Source organism: Monopterus albus, unplaced genomic scaffold (genome assembly GCF_001952655.1).
Source record: "Monopterus albus unplaced genomic scaffold, M_albus_1.0 scaffold93.1, whole genome shotgun sequence".
NCBI lineage: Eukaryota > Metazoa > Chordata > Actinopteri > Synbranchiformes > Synbranchidae > Monopterus > Monopterus albus.
Genome location: NW_018127973.1, coordinates 1449921 through 1467929, shown reverse-complemented (window position 1 = coordinate 1467929; position 18009 = coordinate 1449921). Strand labels below are relative to the sequence as shown.

The window sequence follows — 18009 nt, the reverse complement described above, 5'->3', positions numbered from 1 at the left end:
TTTATCAACCAGTAGCTGGTGCTTTGCTCCTCTGGTGTTACTACCAATTCCTTTCTGGTCGCTGCTCATGTATTGAGCCATGTGCCTGCTCATCTTAGCTGCTATGATGCCTGACAGGAGCTTCCATGTTGCGCAGAGGCAGGTTATTGGGCGGTAGTTGGATGGTACTGCTCCCTTCTGAGGGTCCTTCAGGATCAGTTAACCACTCAGGGTGGGTTCAATCCATTAGTAGCTGGTTCATTTGTCCCGCCAGGCACTCATGGAGTGAAGTTAGCTTCTTTAAGCAGTAGGCATGGGTCAGGGCCTGGTGCTTCATACTTGAGACCTGCTCTTGAATGTCTGCCATTGTGATGATTACTGGGTCTTGTGTAGGGAGGTTGCTGTGGTCTGCTCTTAGGTCCACCAGCCACTGGGCATTGTTGTTGTGTGATGCCTCCTTCTCCCATATGCTCTTCCAGAACTGTTCAGTCTCCAGCCTTGGTGGGTCTGCTCTCATGTTATTACCCTGCCACTGAGAGTACACCTTGGATGGCTCAGTGGAGAACATTCAGTTTATTCTCCTGGCTTCAACTTCTCAGGTGTATCTCTTCAACCGTGTGGCCAGGACTGTGAGCCTTTGCTTGGCAGTCTCTAAGGCAGTCACTGTATGGACAGTGAGTTGTATTTCTTAGGTACCCCTTTCTTCATCACGCCTTTCTGCAATTCTGATAGCTGGCAAACTTCTCTATGTGCTGTCTTGATCTTGGTCTCCAGCCTCCTTCTCCATGGAGGATACTGCTCCTTATGGCCTTTGTTGAAATTATAGCCAAGCATTTCAAGGATCAGTGATCAAGGATCACATCACCATGGTTGCTGGTCTCAGTGATGGTCATATAGGATTGTTCTTAGTGCTGCATTTACATCATCTAGTAGACTTTCAAAAGTCTGAGGTCAGGTGCTCTTGAATCAAGCTCATCCAGGCCTGGGCTTGGTACCCAATCTCCACTTGTGGGGGTGATGATGATGATATCCTGGCTCCCCATTGCTGGAGCATTCGTGTTGTACCTCAATAATCTCTAGTTGTGATAGCAGGTGCTTCTTGCGGATGTTATGCACTGAGCTACTAGTTGTTTTGATGTTAGTGTAGATGTTGTGTTTTGAAGTATCCATAGGTCCCATATCCTTCGTATATAACCCCTCTCACTGGGGTTACTTGTATAGTAGCATTCCAGTAGGTCCCTGTTCTCCTCTCTTGTCCATGAATGTCTTGTTCCAGTAGCTCACTTCTCATCAGGTTGCCCTGGTTCCCCAACACCTGACGTGGACCTTGTTGACCCGGGCGACGTCCGAGCCGATGTGACTCTTATTTTTCCAACTCATTACCAATGAGGTAGGCAGATAGCATTAAGGGCCTTGCCTAAGGGCCCAGGCGGTATATTGACCATGCCCTGACCGGGGTTCAAACCCCCGACCTTCCATACCAAAGTCAGCGGTCTTGTGATATCCTAAAGGTATGCAGTATAAAAGGAAGCAGGAGTCTAGTTATCTAGTGAGTTATTTGAAATGTTTGGTGGCTAGAGCAGCAGTTGTTTGCTAGCGCTAGTGACTGTTTCGTAACAGTTAGCCTGGGTAGATGAAGGGTGTGCGGGTGCAGACTAACAGGGAGGAGGTTGTGGGACACTGGAAACACACCGTTGAGCCTTCTCAGTGTCATGGGCCCAATTCAACAACACACCAGTTAGTGAGAAGGTGTCCGCCTGATGAACCAGTAGATTTGCCTTCACTCCTAGACCCACACAGGACTTGTATTGGTGTTGGTGATAATACATTTACAGACTCAATGAAATTGTTAATAGTCTTCTTTTGTTAGACAATCTTGGTAGAACAGTATCAATGGTTGGACAACTGAGCAGCCCTAGCTCTAGGATGTGACTGCCTACCAAGCCTGTTGGGCCAGTCACTGTTTAACCTGAGCAAATACAATGCAGATGCTGTGTGTCAGGCCACATATCTGCTCTTTGCTTGGGTGAGGAGAGGATTCAGGGATGCTGTGTGTTAAGGGGTAGGTTAGGTCTGGAAAATGGTGTCGCTTATTGTGGGGCTCTGAAGATTTATGGCGGCCTGGCCTGACACCCCCCTCTTTAGGGCCAAGTAATGGGTAAACATCATTAATATTATGAGCTTCCATATGAATGCTCTCCCATTCTTTGGCACAGTTAATGTTGTATTATTGGCAGTGTTTTCTCAGGCTTTTGTAGGCCATTTTGTTAAAAGACAGACATCTGAAGTAGTGCTTAGATAATTCTCAGTCAGCAGGGGCTGATATGTTAGGAAGTGTTGTCAAGTTAATTGGTTGATAATCTGTCAGTGGCCAGTCAAACAGCATGGGGACATAAAGTGATTTACTTTTAAAATTTTCTCCATTTCTGGAATGAAACAGAGGGAGAGTGAACGGGGACAGAAAATGCTTGTACTTTCTGACCCAGTTCACCCGCCCCCTGTTTTATTCCTATGTTGTTTCCCTTCCCACTTTTCATATTTTCTCTGTCATTGCTCTCTCCTGTCTTGTATTCTCCAGTCTTTTGTACTTGTCTGTGTTTTTCTGCCCCTTTTGTCTTCTTGCCGAGCTCTCCCTTTCTTTTTTCATGAATGCTGTCTCTGTGTTCTCAGCTTTCTCTGTTATCTTCTTCCTCTTCCCATCATCATCTCTCACTTAATTTTTTGTCCCACTACAAATCCAAGTGTATACTGTATCTAGCCTGCTGTTCCTTCATCCATGCATGTCTCCCACTGCATACATGTCATTTTAGAAGTGTGAGATGATTGAACCTCACTAAACTTCAAAGTTTCAGATGATGGAAGCAGCATCAAAGTCAAGTGCTCACAGTGAGCTGTGAAGTTTTTTCTCTGCATAAATATTATATAGACAAAACTGTAAAATATAAATGCTAATACACACAAGCAATCAAAACAAACACAGAGAAAATGAAAAATAAGAACATCTTGCATGGACAGAGCAGATGGTTGTCTGTTGGCTTGTTAATGTATGACAAAACTGAAAAAAGTCCATAGTTTTTGATAGATGGAAGCCCAATTGTCAGTTTTCCTGGCTGGAAATATTTACAGTCTTTGTAGGGCAGGTTACTGACAGAGACTGTGCCCATTATCCAGTCCCTGTAATTTGCCTTTGGCAGTATGAGCACAATTAGGGCTCTTGAGGTTTGCGAAGTGGGCTTGAGATCAGTTCACATTCTGACCAGGATATGAAGCCATGGTTGCACTATGCAGCTCATTTTTGAGAAAGTATTTTTATGCCCAGGTTCTAGCAGGATGTAAGGATAGCCTCCCTATGACAACAAGAAAACAGATGGTCAGTTTTACCTCTCTATTTGAGTATGAACTTTAAAAGGTAAATAAAGGGGCTCCCTGATAGCTGAGTGGTCTCTGCAGAGCCATGTACACATGTACAATATGCTAAGCTAACTGCCTCCTGACTCTAGCTTCATACTTACTGAGTGGTATTGTTTTTCTCATCCGACTCTCAGTCAGAACTCAAACGAGTATTTACTAAAATGTTTGACATGTTTTTCAGATATACATGAGAACATGACTGGAGTTTCACTTTAAGCATAAGGCTGTGGCTGTACTGGCCAGTTGTTCTTAGATATGAATCTGGACAACAAACAAAGCTGAACAAGTTCAAAAACTTAAATGTGTCATACGGACACAATTTAATCAAGATGGCCACAAACTGCTTGGTGAAACTTTTGTGCATTCATAAATGTTGGTTAAAGTATTTAACTTTTTAAGAGCACAAAAGGGTTGAACATTCACTTCGTTGGCCACAACTTTGACTTTATTGGTCAGCCAGTTAAATATCTCATCTCATGACAGTATAAGTTTTTGCTTCATGCAGATAGAGACTGATTCACAGACACAGATAAAGTCCTTTGTCAAATTTAGCTTGACCAACGTGTTTTTTTTTTTTTTTTATTTCTTTCCTTGTCCTCAGAGCCAGGTCAGATTTCTGTTTGACTCACAGATAAATATTTAGTAAATGTTTAAATTGAAGGAATAAGTAGTCTGCTGTAGATGATGGATGGGTGGGAGCTCAATACAGTGTGCAAACTTTTTTCTTACTTTTTGTCTCTGTAATAAAGCAGTCTTAATTTTTAGTTTTCACAAGATTTCACATGTTGCTGAAAAAGAAAAGCATCCATCAAATTAAACACCGAGATATTTATAACAACTGATATGACACATTTTCTTGTTTCCCTGAATTGTCAGTGTGTGACAGCCATGTCTGAAGGTGTTTTTGCTTGCATTAGAAAATAATATTAACATGGTTTTTCTCTGCACTCAGTACAAGCTTTAGTTGAATGAGTCGCAGGTGAAATATTTAACCAGACTGTATGAAATGCCTCTGTAAGCAAGGGTGCACAGCTTTATAAAGCCATATCATCAGCATAACAATGAGTATAAGTTTCATCTGCTTCAAAATGGAATTATTTAAAGAGAACATAAACGTGGACTGAGTTTATAACCTTGGAGCTAAACAAAAGCTGGTCTATAAAGTAATGAGACATTTATCAGGAATACCCATCCCAGGTAATGAACCAACACATGCTTCAGTGGACTTAGAATGATAAAACTTCAGTCAGTAAACTGAATCACATTAAGATAAACTTTATAGCTACAAGGAAATGTAGTCACACAATGTGGCAGTTTAAAGTGTATTGAACTTAATGTTTCCCAGGAAAAGCTTCACCTGTTTTGATAGCAGACAGCTGTGTGTTACAACGATCCGTCACAGTCAGTGGTTAAAATTGATCACTGGCTTCCACTATCTAGATATGCATAAGAAACAGTTGGGGGGGAGGCAGGTGCATATACCTCACGTGATGCAATAGCAAAGAAAATGTACGGACACAGGTGAGAGTCCTCAGAGTCACACCAGGTCTGGATTCCTGTTCATAAAGCTGAAGCAGACCAGACCGAAAACACACCAATGGAAGTCTGATAGGTGGTGCAGGAAGGTTCACAGGAATGACTCTGATGATGAGCTTTCCAACGTAGGCCAGTACAGCAGTGCAGGGGTGAATGGCGGTCACAAAGTCATCGTGATGAGTCGGACTCATTCAGAATTCAACAGGTGGTGGAATATACATTGATTGCAGCAAGTCAGAAATAGTCAGTTCGTAAATTAAAAGCCACTGTCGACACCAAGATGCTAAAACACAGCTTCTGGGCCAACATTTCCAGTAGAGAGATATGTAAAAAAAAAAAAAAGCCCAAACATCATAAACACAGATGACTCTGACACATTTTGGTCTTCATGGATAGTATCCTGAAATGTTAATGGCTACTCATTTTGGATTCAGATCTGAAATGATTTAAGAGGCTTTATGTTTAGTGCCAGAGAAATTCAGCTCTTCTTTTCTTTTTTCTTTTTTTACTAGACTCACTGAAATGTTGCATCCCTCTGAGAGTTCTTGTCTTCATTTTGGCAGATGTTATTTTAACTTAGTTTGAGCCTATGAGGACAGATGGATATGAGGGAAGGTACAGCACGTTCAGTGATGAGAAAAGATGATAAAAGACAAGGAAAGAGCAGCGAGGGAGCAGAGTAGAGAGATGAGTCATAATTTTTGCTTAAGGAAAGCCTTGACTTATCTAAAAATTGACTGCTGAAGACATTTTCCTCACCTTAATATACACTGCATACAAGGCTTTCTGTGACATTGGTAACAGTCAATAATAATAAAAAATGATGCTGGCTGGATGGATATTACACCCTTTTTACAGTGTGGTTAAAAAAATGTTATGAGGAGGTGTTGAGAGATGGGATAAGAGAAAATATGTAGTGGTGGCAATGAAAAAGTAAAGGAAAGAAACAAAAAAAAACAGGAGAAAGGCACGCTAGGAAGGGTATGGAAGAGGAGAAACAAGAGAAGAAAAGGATTCAGCTCCTAAAGTGGATGAAAGCTCTCTTTTTTTCTTTCACTATTATTATTATTACTGAAGCAACAGGCTTAAAAACAGTGTGGGTGTTTAGACGGCAGGGAGGGTGGAACAACAATTAAATTAGCCTCAGGTGAGAATTTGTTTATCATTTTTGATTACACTGATTTTTTACTGTAGATTAATCAACTACAAAATATGATAAATGCCTGTCTGTTTCAGATTTATTGTCATTATAAAGGCGTAAAACCCAGCGGGACAAAAAATCAGGATATATCAACCTCCTAAAATGCAATCTGTATCTGGATAAGAAGGACAAAGCATTTCAATGCAAAGTATAAACACATGCAGAATGTATTGGGACCTGAATGTGAACCCCACATCTTGAGGTGGTCTGGATGGCATTCTGATTGGATCCCAGCCAGGGGACATGCAATCCGTACAGTGTGACCATATTCTTAAGAAAAAAAATCATCCAGCATGTTGAAAGGTCACATAACTCCACCTTTTCCTATGTTTACTACTACCTTACACAAGCCTGGCAAAAGCTACAAGTGGCAGCTTGTAAGTCTGACCTTGCAAAAAGTGATTTCGATAACATTGTTTATTAACAAGTCTGCCAGCCTCGACATACTATTGCTCAGTTAAAGTGATAACAAATTTTAATACCAGTGTAAATGCAAAGACCCATCAGATGTAATTATCCAGATACAGATCACATATTAATACCAGGTGTAAATTTTAAAAAGTCAGTTTAATTTATGCAGCCAAATATTACAAGTCATAAATTTGCCTCGAGGTGCATTACAGTCTGTGCATCACACAGTACAACATGCTCTATCCTCAGACCGTTGACTTAGATAAGATAAGCTCCCCTCAAAACTCATTAACAGGGAGAAAACCGTATGCTGGAATAGCCTTTGTGTGACAAGTTTGTACCTGGTCAAATTCCAGGACAGTATATTAAATTAAGTAACAATGACAGACAGTCCTAGCATGGAACACAGCTGGAATATTTAATTTACCAGTTTAATAAACCAGTGACTTCATCATTTTTTGTAAATAATATTTGGTTGCTCTTTACTTAATCAAACCAGTACTAGAAAAGGAGAAAAAAGAGAAATAAAGTATTCCCCAGCTAGTTATACATTGTTGTCATTGAATTTTTACTTGTATCTTGATTGAATTGAATTGAACTGAATTGTACACACCATATCATGCATCAAATTGTGTTGTGAAAAAGCCACATCGTCCCATCCCTTATCTATCTTCTAACTTGTGTTATTGCTTTAAAAGGGTTAAAACATTTCATTGAACTGATGATTCCCATATTTGTGTCATTAATGTGAGAGATTTAGGTAATTTATCCTCAGTCAGTCCATAATTGTAGATGTGGCCTAGTGTCATTCATGGTAGTCAAGTTGTTGCTAAAATAAACTCTACCCCTCGTCTATCACATCTGGCCCCGGAGTCTCCCCCCTTCTTTCCACTCTTCTCTCCCCCTGCCTGTCCTTATTCGACTTGCCTTTTAGAGGCACTGGTTCTATTTATAACCCAGAGTAACACCTGGAGCTGATCTAGATGGTCTCTCCCACTTTTGAGGGTATGATGGAAAAGCAGATTCATCACATTCACTGGGACTTTTCAAGGTCCCCAGTGTGAGTGAATAAAGAAAGATGCAAAGAAAGCAAGTTTGCACTGTCTTGAAGCTTTTTTATTGCTACAAATATTGATTGGACAGCATAAAAAATCGATGTAATATCAATAGATTCTTAATTGCTGTTTGATTCCACTATAGCTTCATTTACAACATCTTATACTTTTTCACTGCTCAAACCTCCTGAGACACTCTAGAGTTAATATTTTCCAACATGGTCTAATCACAGCCTGAGATGCACACTGAGGAGTCGTCTTGTCTTATAAACCTCCATAAAGCCATCCACAATAGTTTGCATGTTAAAGATGTTTGTCAGTAGTCCTCACTCTGCACCCTTATCCAGGAAGTAAAGAATAGCAGACATTTAATATTTGCTTTAGTGTAGCTGTTCAGGTTTTTTTTTTCTTTTTTTGGCTGCTGGTTTTACTTGACAGAAATGAACACTAACTGTACTGATGCTACAATATGAAGCAACAACACACTTTATTATGCGCGATAAAGGTTGCCACATGTTCCTTTTTAAAATTCATATTCACAGAGCACACAATAAAAGAGCTGTTCAGTGAGCTCGACAAACATCCTACATATGGATTTCTCTTCATGCCAGAAATACTCCTATATGATAGTGGGAGACACTATTGTCATATGGCCCACAGAGGATGCATGAGCAACACCTGTTTCACATTTTGAACTGACTTAAACTGACCAAGTGCTCATTCTCAAGGGCTGCATTGCAAGCTACTGTATAAAGGTTTTCGAACTCCCTCCCCCAGTGTTAACAGAGGGGTTAAAGTTGCTTTAATTTTTCTTATCTTCTCCTCCAGACAACTGGAGCTACACTCCCCTGATGCCAGGCACACTGTTGTGCTGCGGTGCCCAGACCAGCCATCTGCCCTGTCCTGGTTCGCTACCACGCAATCTGTCACATCCACATTGGCACAGGTCTGTCTTTGATTTTGTTGATTTTACAGGTAGCCCCCATCATCAATGTGACCATTACAGCTCTAACCTGCCATTAATGATCATCTATCCTAAAACCTTGTCATCCATCACAGCGGGCGCTGGCAGAGGTCATCCAGAGCACAGCCAGAACAGGGGTTGCTGGCAGCAAAGAGATACGACACCTGGGATGGCTGGCAGGGAAGGTGGGAGTTGGTGTGTGTGTGTGTGTGTGTGTGTGTGTGTGTGTGTGTGTGTGTGTGAGTGAGAAGCAGAGAGAGAGAAAGACAGGGAGTGTAAAATGCTTTATAATACCCTCTTGTTCAATAATATTCATAAGAGTGTGTGTGTGTGTGTGTGTGTGTGAGGCACCAGTAAAAGATTTCTCACATTTTAATGGGGTACCTTCTATCTTATTACCAGTTTGTGACTATGGTGTGTAAATGTATATGTGTGTATGTATGTGTGTGCTCTTGCTCAGTCTTTTTGATGCCCAGTGTGAGTTTTACACCTTAAAGTGTGCACGTGTTTGGAAATTGAAAATATTTTAGGTGGTTTTCCCCTCTTTAAAAGGCCGTTCAGTATCGCGTCGTATCCGACCTGTCTCAGTTAAGACTTGGTTTTCAGATGTTTACCGTATTTGTCCACAGCTGTAAATGATAACTGATTTTTGTTTGTTTTCTAAGAGACAGGTTGTTTTTTTGAAATAATTCTTAAGGTTTTGTTTAATTTGTATGGCCTGCTTATCAATCTTGTTTTAGGTGCATCATTTAAAATTGGCTTTTTATTTATTAACCGATTAATTGTATTTACATAGTTTTTTTATTTTAGTGTCTGGACAAGTCCCTGAGTTAAATTAATGTCATTTTGACATACAATGTGTTGTGTGCGTGTAAAGCTCAGGGTATGTGTGAAATGAACCAGTTTATATGATGTGTTGTCCGAACACTTCTAAATAGCCACACTTGAAGGCAGAGTCGAAAGCAAGTCGTCACAGAAAGTGGGGAGACCTGCTAATTATATAAATATGGGGATAACATCACACACACTTTCAGATGATCTTCATCATTCAAAGGTTTGCATTCAATGGTAAATACAAAAAGTGACATAGGGAGCTGTGTGAAGAATGCAAAAACAAAATCTAACATAGTTGTGCAAGTCTCAAATCTTTCTCACCTCCACACATTTCGCCAGTTGATGCAAAATGGGAGCATGAAAATGTCCAACTCTGTTTATGCTGACCTAACGTGTGGGGGAAGAGAGCGTCAGGTGATGTTCAAACATCTGACTGGAATTTACTGTCACCTTTAGTGTAACTACTGTTATGTTTTTCATGGATGTGGCATAACCTGTATCTCATACTGTGTTCTGGTGATTAAAGTTACTGCATCTAATAACTGATAACTTCAGTTTAAAGTAAGTCTTGGGGTTTGACATGTAGTTGCGACTGTTGGAAATAGTGTTGCAAAATCCAGAATACCTTTCAGCTATCAGGGTCCTCATGAGTATGGAATTACAAATACGGGTGTGTGCACATGTACTTGTGTTTACTTGCACATTTTTGTTTTGTGAATATCCAGTGTACACACACATGCCCACATTTTGGAAAATCAAACAAGTAAATACACATACTGTTAAAGCTTCACTTTCTCTTTCATACAGCCACACCTGTGCAAACAAACACACACACACACACACCTGTTTAATTTAGTCCTTATAAATTTGCCAATATTTGATCCCTTAAATGCAGTACAATACTGTTACTTAGCAACATAGTCACATTATGTTAAAAAGTTGATCCTTGACCTTCTAAATCCCACGATATGATTGGCTGAGGCAGAACTTCAACTAGTAGTATAGGACTCCATCGCTGGCCAGCAGATAAATTCTAATTATGAGAATAATTATGGAGCACTGTACAAAGAAATACAGGGTTGTGTGTGTGTATGTGTGTGTGTGTGTGTGTGTGTGTGTGTGTCTGTGTGTGTGTGTCTGTGTGCGCTCTGAGATAAGAGATTAACAGTCTGTGTTCTGAAGGGGAGACGAGGGCTTTGCTTGTTAGGAGTGGGGCAGGGGAGCAAAGCAAATGTATAGAAAGCGTACCTGCACACCAGCCACCTATATTTTTAGTGAATCTACCTGTTTTGAGTGGAGGACCAGAGCAGCAAAATTGTTCCTTCAATAACATTTTGAACCACTCTGCAGTGAAATATTGACTAAGAGACAGAAGGAACGAGAGTGCGCATAAGAGGGAAAAATGATGTTTGCATACCCCGTCAGGGATCAAGAGAGGTGAAGACTGGTCCACACCCACTGCTGAGTACACACGCAGTCTTTTGTATATTAAACACACACCATTCCTCTCTCTGACACAACATTAGTCTTATAAAGGGGGGTAGTTCGGTGTCAGAGGGAGGACAACTCACTGACACACAACCATTTATATTGTTGATGGAATATCTGCTTTCATCTAAAACTCAAGGACAATTTCAGTATTTGTGATGAATATACAGTAAGTGGGCATCAAATCCTGCAGCATCAAATTATCTGAGGTTGTGCTTCAATCACATTTACAGTAGATATTCTGCATGAATAGCCAAAATTGTATTAAAATTTTAATAATCAGTTAATTTATGAAGTAAATCCAAACCTTTACAGCTTCATGGAAACCTGTTGATATTATTATAAAAATACTTTTCTGTGTAGCTGGTCAGATTCAGGAATCATCTTAAATTACTTCAGACAGTATGATAATCCATTAAAAAACAACTAACATTTGCAGCCAGCTATTTGCAGTTTTGTTTTGTTTTTTACCTTTGAATTGCACAGTCCCCCATGACCCTACGTAGGATATGTGGGAATAGAAAATGGATAAATGGGTACAGCTGTTCACATCTCGTTGTTTATCTGTTTGTGCTGCAGACAGAGAGTGACAAGCAGAGCTGGAAGCCGCTGTTGATGGTAGTGACAGAGAAAGATCTGTTGCTGTATGACAGTCTACCACGAAGCAAAGAGGCCTGGCAGAGCCCTGCACACACTTATCCACTTTTAGCAACACGGTAAGTTCACCATCAGATTTGCTCATGAAAACACTTTTATGTATTAAACTACTACAATTTCAAATATGGAGACTGTTGTGTTGTCACAGTAATGAAAAGGATTTTGATGTTTAAACCCTGCTATAAAGTATAACTAATTAAAAAAGTCCAATATTGCTAAAATAGCATAGCAATTAATATGCCAAACTTGTGCTGCAAATACCACTCTATTTTTAATTGGTTCAGCTACTTTGTTCTTGCTGCTAAACACCTGCATTTTAATATGGTTATTGTAAGCAGGTTAATCATTACCATACCAACCACTACCATTTAACATTTATTTTACCACAACAGCTCAGGATTTGAAACAAATCTTGAGTTTCACTGTTTTATCCACATTAGAAAATGTTTTTCCTTCGAGCCACGATTGCATCCTCACTGAGCTGCTAGCATTGCGGTAGACTTTTATTTTTTTGGGTCTTGCTTGTTTTGGTAAATAAAACATTTTTCTATTGTAAATACCACCTTTTATGATACTATGAAAAGGCACAGTGAGGAAAAGTATCTCGTTGTATATGTTTGTAACAGGAGAGTATTAAAATTCACAAGTTTCTTGGTACAATGAAGTTTCCTTTCTTGTAGCAAAGTTCTTTATCATAACAAAATATATTCTTTGTTACAGTGCTAAAATATCTTCTTCATTCTTCACAGTTTATGTTTGTATGTATTTATTCAGTCTGGTCCACTCTGGCCCTGACCGGGGGTCTCCTCACTCTGGCACAGAGCTGTTCTTTGCCACTCGGACTGGCACGCGGCTTGGCATTGAGACTCACCTGTTCCGGACTGAGACCACTAAGGATCTCTCCCTATGGACTAGACAAATAGTCAATGGATGTCACGCCTCAGCCGAGATGATCAAAGAAGTCACTACAAGTGAGTGCCAGTATGCTCAGATACAGCAACCCAGGCACCTTAAAAATGGGTGAAAACATATAGAAATATAAACACTCAGAAACTCACAAACATAGCTGTGGGAGGGAGTGCGCTGTACAGGTCACTGTGCGGCATTCTGTGATGCTTTGTCAGTCGTGTTCAGGCATGCTGCAGCAAAACGTATCCAGAGAGATTTAAGAGGCTGCAAGGGTAAGTATTGCCCGAAGCCTTGCAAGCCTAAAATAAAGTCTAAATCCAGCGCATAAATAAAAATGTATAGATGTGCACATACTGTATAGACTTCCATGTCCACTGAGATTGAAGGGGGGTTGTGATATAAGTCGACAGCTATCTGGAAGATGTGGACAAAGCACCTGCTATATATAGAAAGGAATGCTATTCTTCTCTCTGTGTGTGTGTGTGTGTGTGCTCATGTTGTTTGGCACTGGGTATCGGTCATTCAGGGATTTCCAGCAGAATACCTCTCCCCCTCTCCTGCTCCCTCTTTGCATCCCTCCCTCCCCCTCCAAGCACAAAATGTCCTGGGAACTGAACTTCTCCCCTCAGTCTCTCTCCTCTCTCCATATATGATAACACAGTGCCAAATTGAGTTTTATTTCAGACTTCACTCATATATAAAACAGTGTGTATCTGGCAGCAACTGATACACAACCTCATTGATAGTGCTGGTTCTACATTGTTTTTCACCACTAAACTCTTTTTAAAAATCTCCAAACTCGTGTCTGCACCCACTGATCCAGGTTTAAATGTTACACCATGATTAGCATAGCGAGGCTTCATTCACGTCTGCAGAGCTTCATTTAAATTTAACACTCCATGGTGGATGATAATAATCAGATTTTGTTTGTCATGGTAGTAGCCGGGAAATGTGGATTTTAGAAGGACATCGTATTTAATCCCATGACAAAACACTGTCTAGACTGAGACAAGCTGCTCAATATTGACATGCTGTAGCTCATAAGTAGCAATGAGATAAAGTTTAAACCTGCTTAAATTTTTATTTGTCCACTTGGGGACAACAGAAACAAGCTGTAAACACTGACATGCAGTGTTAGCACATTTTTACCAAGATGACACAGTGAAAGCATTAGTTCTTATATATACACCCAGCAGATACAGAGTAATATTCACAGTAATTTGGAGTTGTGTTTCCAGCCTCCTGATGTCTGATATTTATTCTCCTTTTAATTCAGGTTTTCTCTCTACGAACTCCAACTCTTTAGCAGCTGTTTTTTTTTACTGGGAATTAAAGCAGTAAAGCTTCAGACTGAAATAAAGAAATAAAGAAACATGAAAAATTCTGAAATAATTTCTAGAGCTCTGTAGACTCTGAGTTTGTGGCGGTACCATTCATATGCATATAGACATTTAAATCATTGTTAATAAAACAGTACAATACAATAGTCCACAGTCTTGCTAACCTGGTAATATTTAGGAGTTATAGGCCTATTGTTTATGAAGTTCATCGTAGTTTAGCATGTTAAAATGTTAACAATTCCCAATTAGCATTAAACACAAAATGCAGCTGTATTTAGTCAAAGTAATAGACAAACTGAAATTCTGACACGGCAGTGACGTAGACAGCTAGAGAAGGTATTTATCAGTGTTATTAACTGTTCACTCCCAGTCAATCCAATAAGTGTCAAGATATTTCATTCAAAATTATGAGTCAGCCTCTTGGTGGTACTAAATGTCAGAGGATAGTGAAAATAATATGGTTCATCCTCTGGAAACCATCAATGTTCAGAAGTTCACGACAGTGTATCCACTGCTTTTGCAATACTTAAATCAGAAGCTAGTGGACCAGTCACCATCCACAGTGCCAGGTCACTACCATGGCTATAAATATTTGTTTTAGCAGTTTTAATCTTGTGCTGTAACACTAGGGTGGCACAGGCCAAAAGAATGAGAAAAATGAGAATGTTTTTACATCTTTATTGCTCACAATGAGTTTGTGTTTAAAATGGATCACATAACTTTTCTGAAACATATTGATGTTAACACCAAGCCTTTGTTTTCTTGTAATTGAGGTAGAGAAGTAATTTACACTTCCCTGAGAAGGAATGTGATTTTGCATACAAAAAGCATTCACTCATTTTGTAGCAGTTGCCACTTGAGGAGTCATTGACCTTGTCAGCTTTTCATCTGTGTAACATTCTGATAAATCATTGTGGTAGTTTATTCACTGTCAAGGGTTGTGATAAAGATTTGCTCTGTAGAAAGATTAACTCTCAATCACTGGCTGGACTGCAGGCCATTCTTAGAGGGATTTTAAAGGGGAAAGTAATTTGTGTGGCTCTGAAATTTTATTGGCCTACTGTCATTTCTGTTATTGTTTTGCTCAAGGTGACTTAAACCTTTCAGAGGTTATTTCGATATTCTGAGCAATTAGCAGGATATAGAACTGCATATCATGATTTATACTCTGCCTACACCTACTGCATATTTGTTGTATCTGGCTTCTCTTGCTTGTCTCTCTTCACAGTAGTCTTATCAACAATCAATAATCTGACAGTCCGGTGTAGCGTTTCACAAAGCAGAACATAAAAACACAGATCTCGCCATAGCTAATTTGGGTCCTATCACATATTCTCCATCAGCAGACAAAGTTTACCCAGCTGTCTTGGTTTTGCAGATGCTGCTATAGCCAGGAACCAGGTACAGTAAGCTGCTGGAAAGGTCAGGAAAAATGTGCCCTCCAGCATCTCTAAAGCTCACCACCTAATAGGTTATTTGTGGTTTCTTTAAGATAAGATAAGATAATCCTTTATTGTCATTGTAACATGTACAACAAAATTTTAGAGTGACCTCCAGTTGGCACAGCAATAAGAAAACTATGAAATAAGACCATATAAAAAAACTTAACCGCTAGAAAAATGAAATAAACAACAGACCTCTCATGCCCCCCCGTCACACAACGGCACATTATATTTTAGCAGCATTGAGTGTGGCAACTGCTGTTGGGTAAAAAGTATTCTTGAACCTAGTGGTCCTTGATTTGATTACTCTGAACCATCTACCTGACAGCAGCAGTTCAAAGAGTGAATGTCCAGGGTGTGAAGTGTCCTTAATGATGTTTTGAGCTTTTCTGAGGCAGCAGGAACTGTGTGGTTCTTTCAGAGTGAGGAGAGGGCAGCCAATGATCTCCTGGGCCGTATTAATGACCCTCTGGAGTGTTTTCCTCTGAGCCACTGTTATACCATACACATATACAGTATGTAAGGATGCTCTCAGTGGAGCACCGATAGAAGGACACCAGCAGTCTCTGGGAGATGTTGTTCTTCCCGAGCACCCGTAGGAAGTAAAGTCTCTACTGGGCCTTTTTAAGCAGTCCAGACGTATTCACGCCTCAGGTCAGATCCTCCTTAATGTGGACCCCCAGAGAGCAGAAGGTCCCCACTGATATACAGTGGCAAGATGTCGGTTTTCTTCCTCCTGAAGTCGACAATGACCTCCTTAGTCTCTGAGGTATTAAGGAGCAGATTATTCTCTGCACTACACTATCAGCCTCTCCACCTCATCACCTGTAGGTAGTCTCATCCCCCCCAGAGATAAGCCCCACCACCGTAGTGTCTTAATTAAGTGTGAAAATGACCAGTTTAAGTTTTCCTCTTTTGTTTTGCATTTTATTCTGTATTTTTACCTTTACTACTTCAGCCTACTCATTAAAGTTGCTGGCAAAGGTGGCAGCTGCATAATTTGTTAGTTTGCCTTAGAGGTCAACTGGGTCTCTTTAATGAACAGGCAAATATTGTAATGACTTAGAGCACAATAAAAAAGCTATTTTACCTCAGTGGTTGTAGAAAATTAACCTGTTAACCTGCTGTGACAAAGGCACAGTGGGGTGTAGTTTCAGAGTATGAAGTTCTAAGTTTAAAGAAAATGTGAAAATAGAGTTTCAGTCTCTTTTAGTGTTTCCACTTGTTGTCATGGTAACACATCTCCCTCCTCGCCATCCCTCAGCATTATCACTTTCTGCCCCTCCTTCCCTCCTTCTGTCTTTCCCCACTCAGCGTCAGACAGAAAGAAGGGCTTTTGTTGCAGCCTGAAAAGCCCCTTTCACTGTTTTTGTGTTTGCGTGTGTACTGTGATGGGAAACCCTCCTCGTCCCACGATCAAGGCTCTCAGGTAGAAGAGTAGAGTTTCAGGTCCAATTTTCACTTGTGAACACAACAAAGACCCTGCACTTTTTGCCCCATTTACGACTGTTATGCAATTGCCAAACTGTTCATATATCACTAGGATAATATTACACGTTATGAGACTCATTTTTTTTATCATGAATGGAATGTCTTTAGGATTCAATGTAATATACAGCTCCGCTCCTGACACCAAAAAGACTCCTCACGTCATCAGTGTGGTTTGAAGTCAACATTGTGTCTGCAGTATCACTGTCTAAAAATCTAAAGAATAATGTATATTGCTGTAAAACATAAATATAGTACAAAACAAAACAGTAATTCAGATCAGGTTACATGTCAACTCCTGAGGATATTTTCAATACAGTCAGAAACATTGAACATAAAAACAGGGCTTTTATAGGAAGTAGATATAGTACAGTTAGATTTGGTGGGAAAGGTTTTGATGTTTGAGGCAGCTCTCAGGGAGTCTCAGCAGTAACACAGATTCTGCTAGTAGAATCATAAAAAATAGAAACATGAACATTAGTGTTAATTAATCAACAATACCATAACATAGCACAAACACAAATAAGAAGTGGCAGAGAGCACTACGAGCAGTAAACTGGATTAGTATGACGTGTCAGCAGATTACAGCATCAGTGATATGATTGGATGTTACTAGTCAGCTGGTAGCCAAGCACCTGATGGTGAAGCATGGTTGAAACCGCTGAAACAAGTACGTTAATGCAAAGGTGAGAGATAAATAAATAATAAACAGGAGCACTCAGAGAGCACATGTACCTCCACCAAGGCACAGCTCATGCAAATGGATCCTTTGTGTAAAAATTAGACCCAGAACAACACAAAATGTGTCCTAAAATCCTTGATCTGGATCATCTTTTAGGGTTCTGTCTTCATTATAGGCGAAGTTACGGCAGAAAATATCTGTTAAATGGGGTTTTGAATGTTAACTTTAAATGGCCATCAGACCCAGAATCCCAATCAGATCCAGATGAAATTTTGCCCCAAAACAGTTAAAGATGGGAATTTTTTGTGCATGATTTTGTTTTCGACCTTTAATCTTTTTCAGCCAAATTCAAATGACTTGTAGAGTTAGTCCACACAAATGTCTGTACCAAGTGTGCTGATGATCCATCCAGATGTTTGTCCATAATGCTGCTAAACAACCAACACACACACACACAACCAAAAGAATAACCTCCTTGGTAGAGGTAATAAAAAGTTTTTTTTTCTTTTACAAGCACACCTGCAGTTTGGAATAATCATCAGACCTCTTGTACAGCTGACAACCGGTGCTAATTGGCAATCAACCTAATTATGTCCACCTTTGTAGCACTCT

At 40.0% G+C, this 18009-nt stretch overlaps 1 protein-coding gene across 1 annotated transcript in view; it reads left to right on the top strand.

The window, feature by feature from the left end:
• sntb1 (syntrophin, basic 1) overlaps positions 1–18009 on the top strand; it is a 41079-nt gene that overhangs the window by 16006 nt on the left and 7064 nt on the right. Inside the window, exons 3-6 of the mRNA XM_020608412.1 lie at positions 8422–8539; positions 8653–8742; positions 11459–11595; positions 12311–12507. Of these exons, the coding sequence (XP_020464068.1) occupies positions 8422–8539; positions 8653–8742; positions 11459–11595; positions 12311–12507 (542 nt within the window). The remainder of the gene's footprint in view (positions 1–8421; positions 8540–8652; positions 8743–11458; positions 11596–12310; positions 12508–18009) is intronic.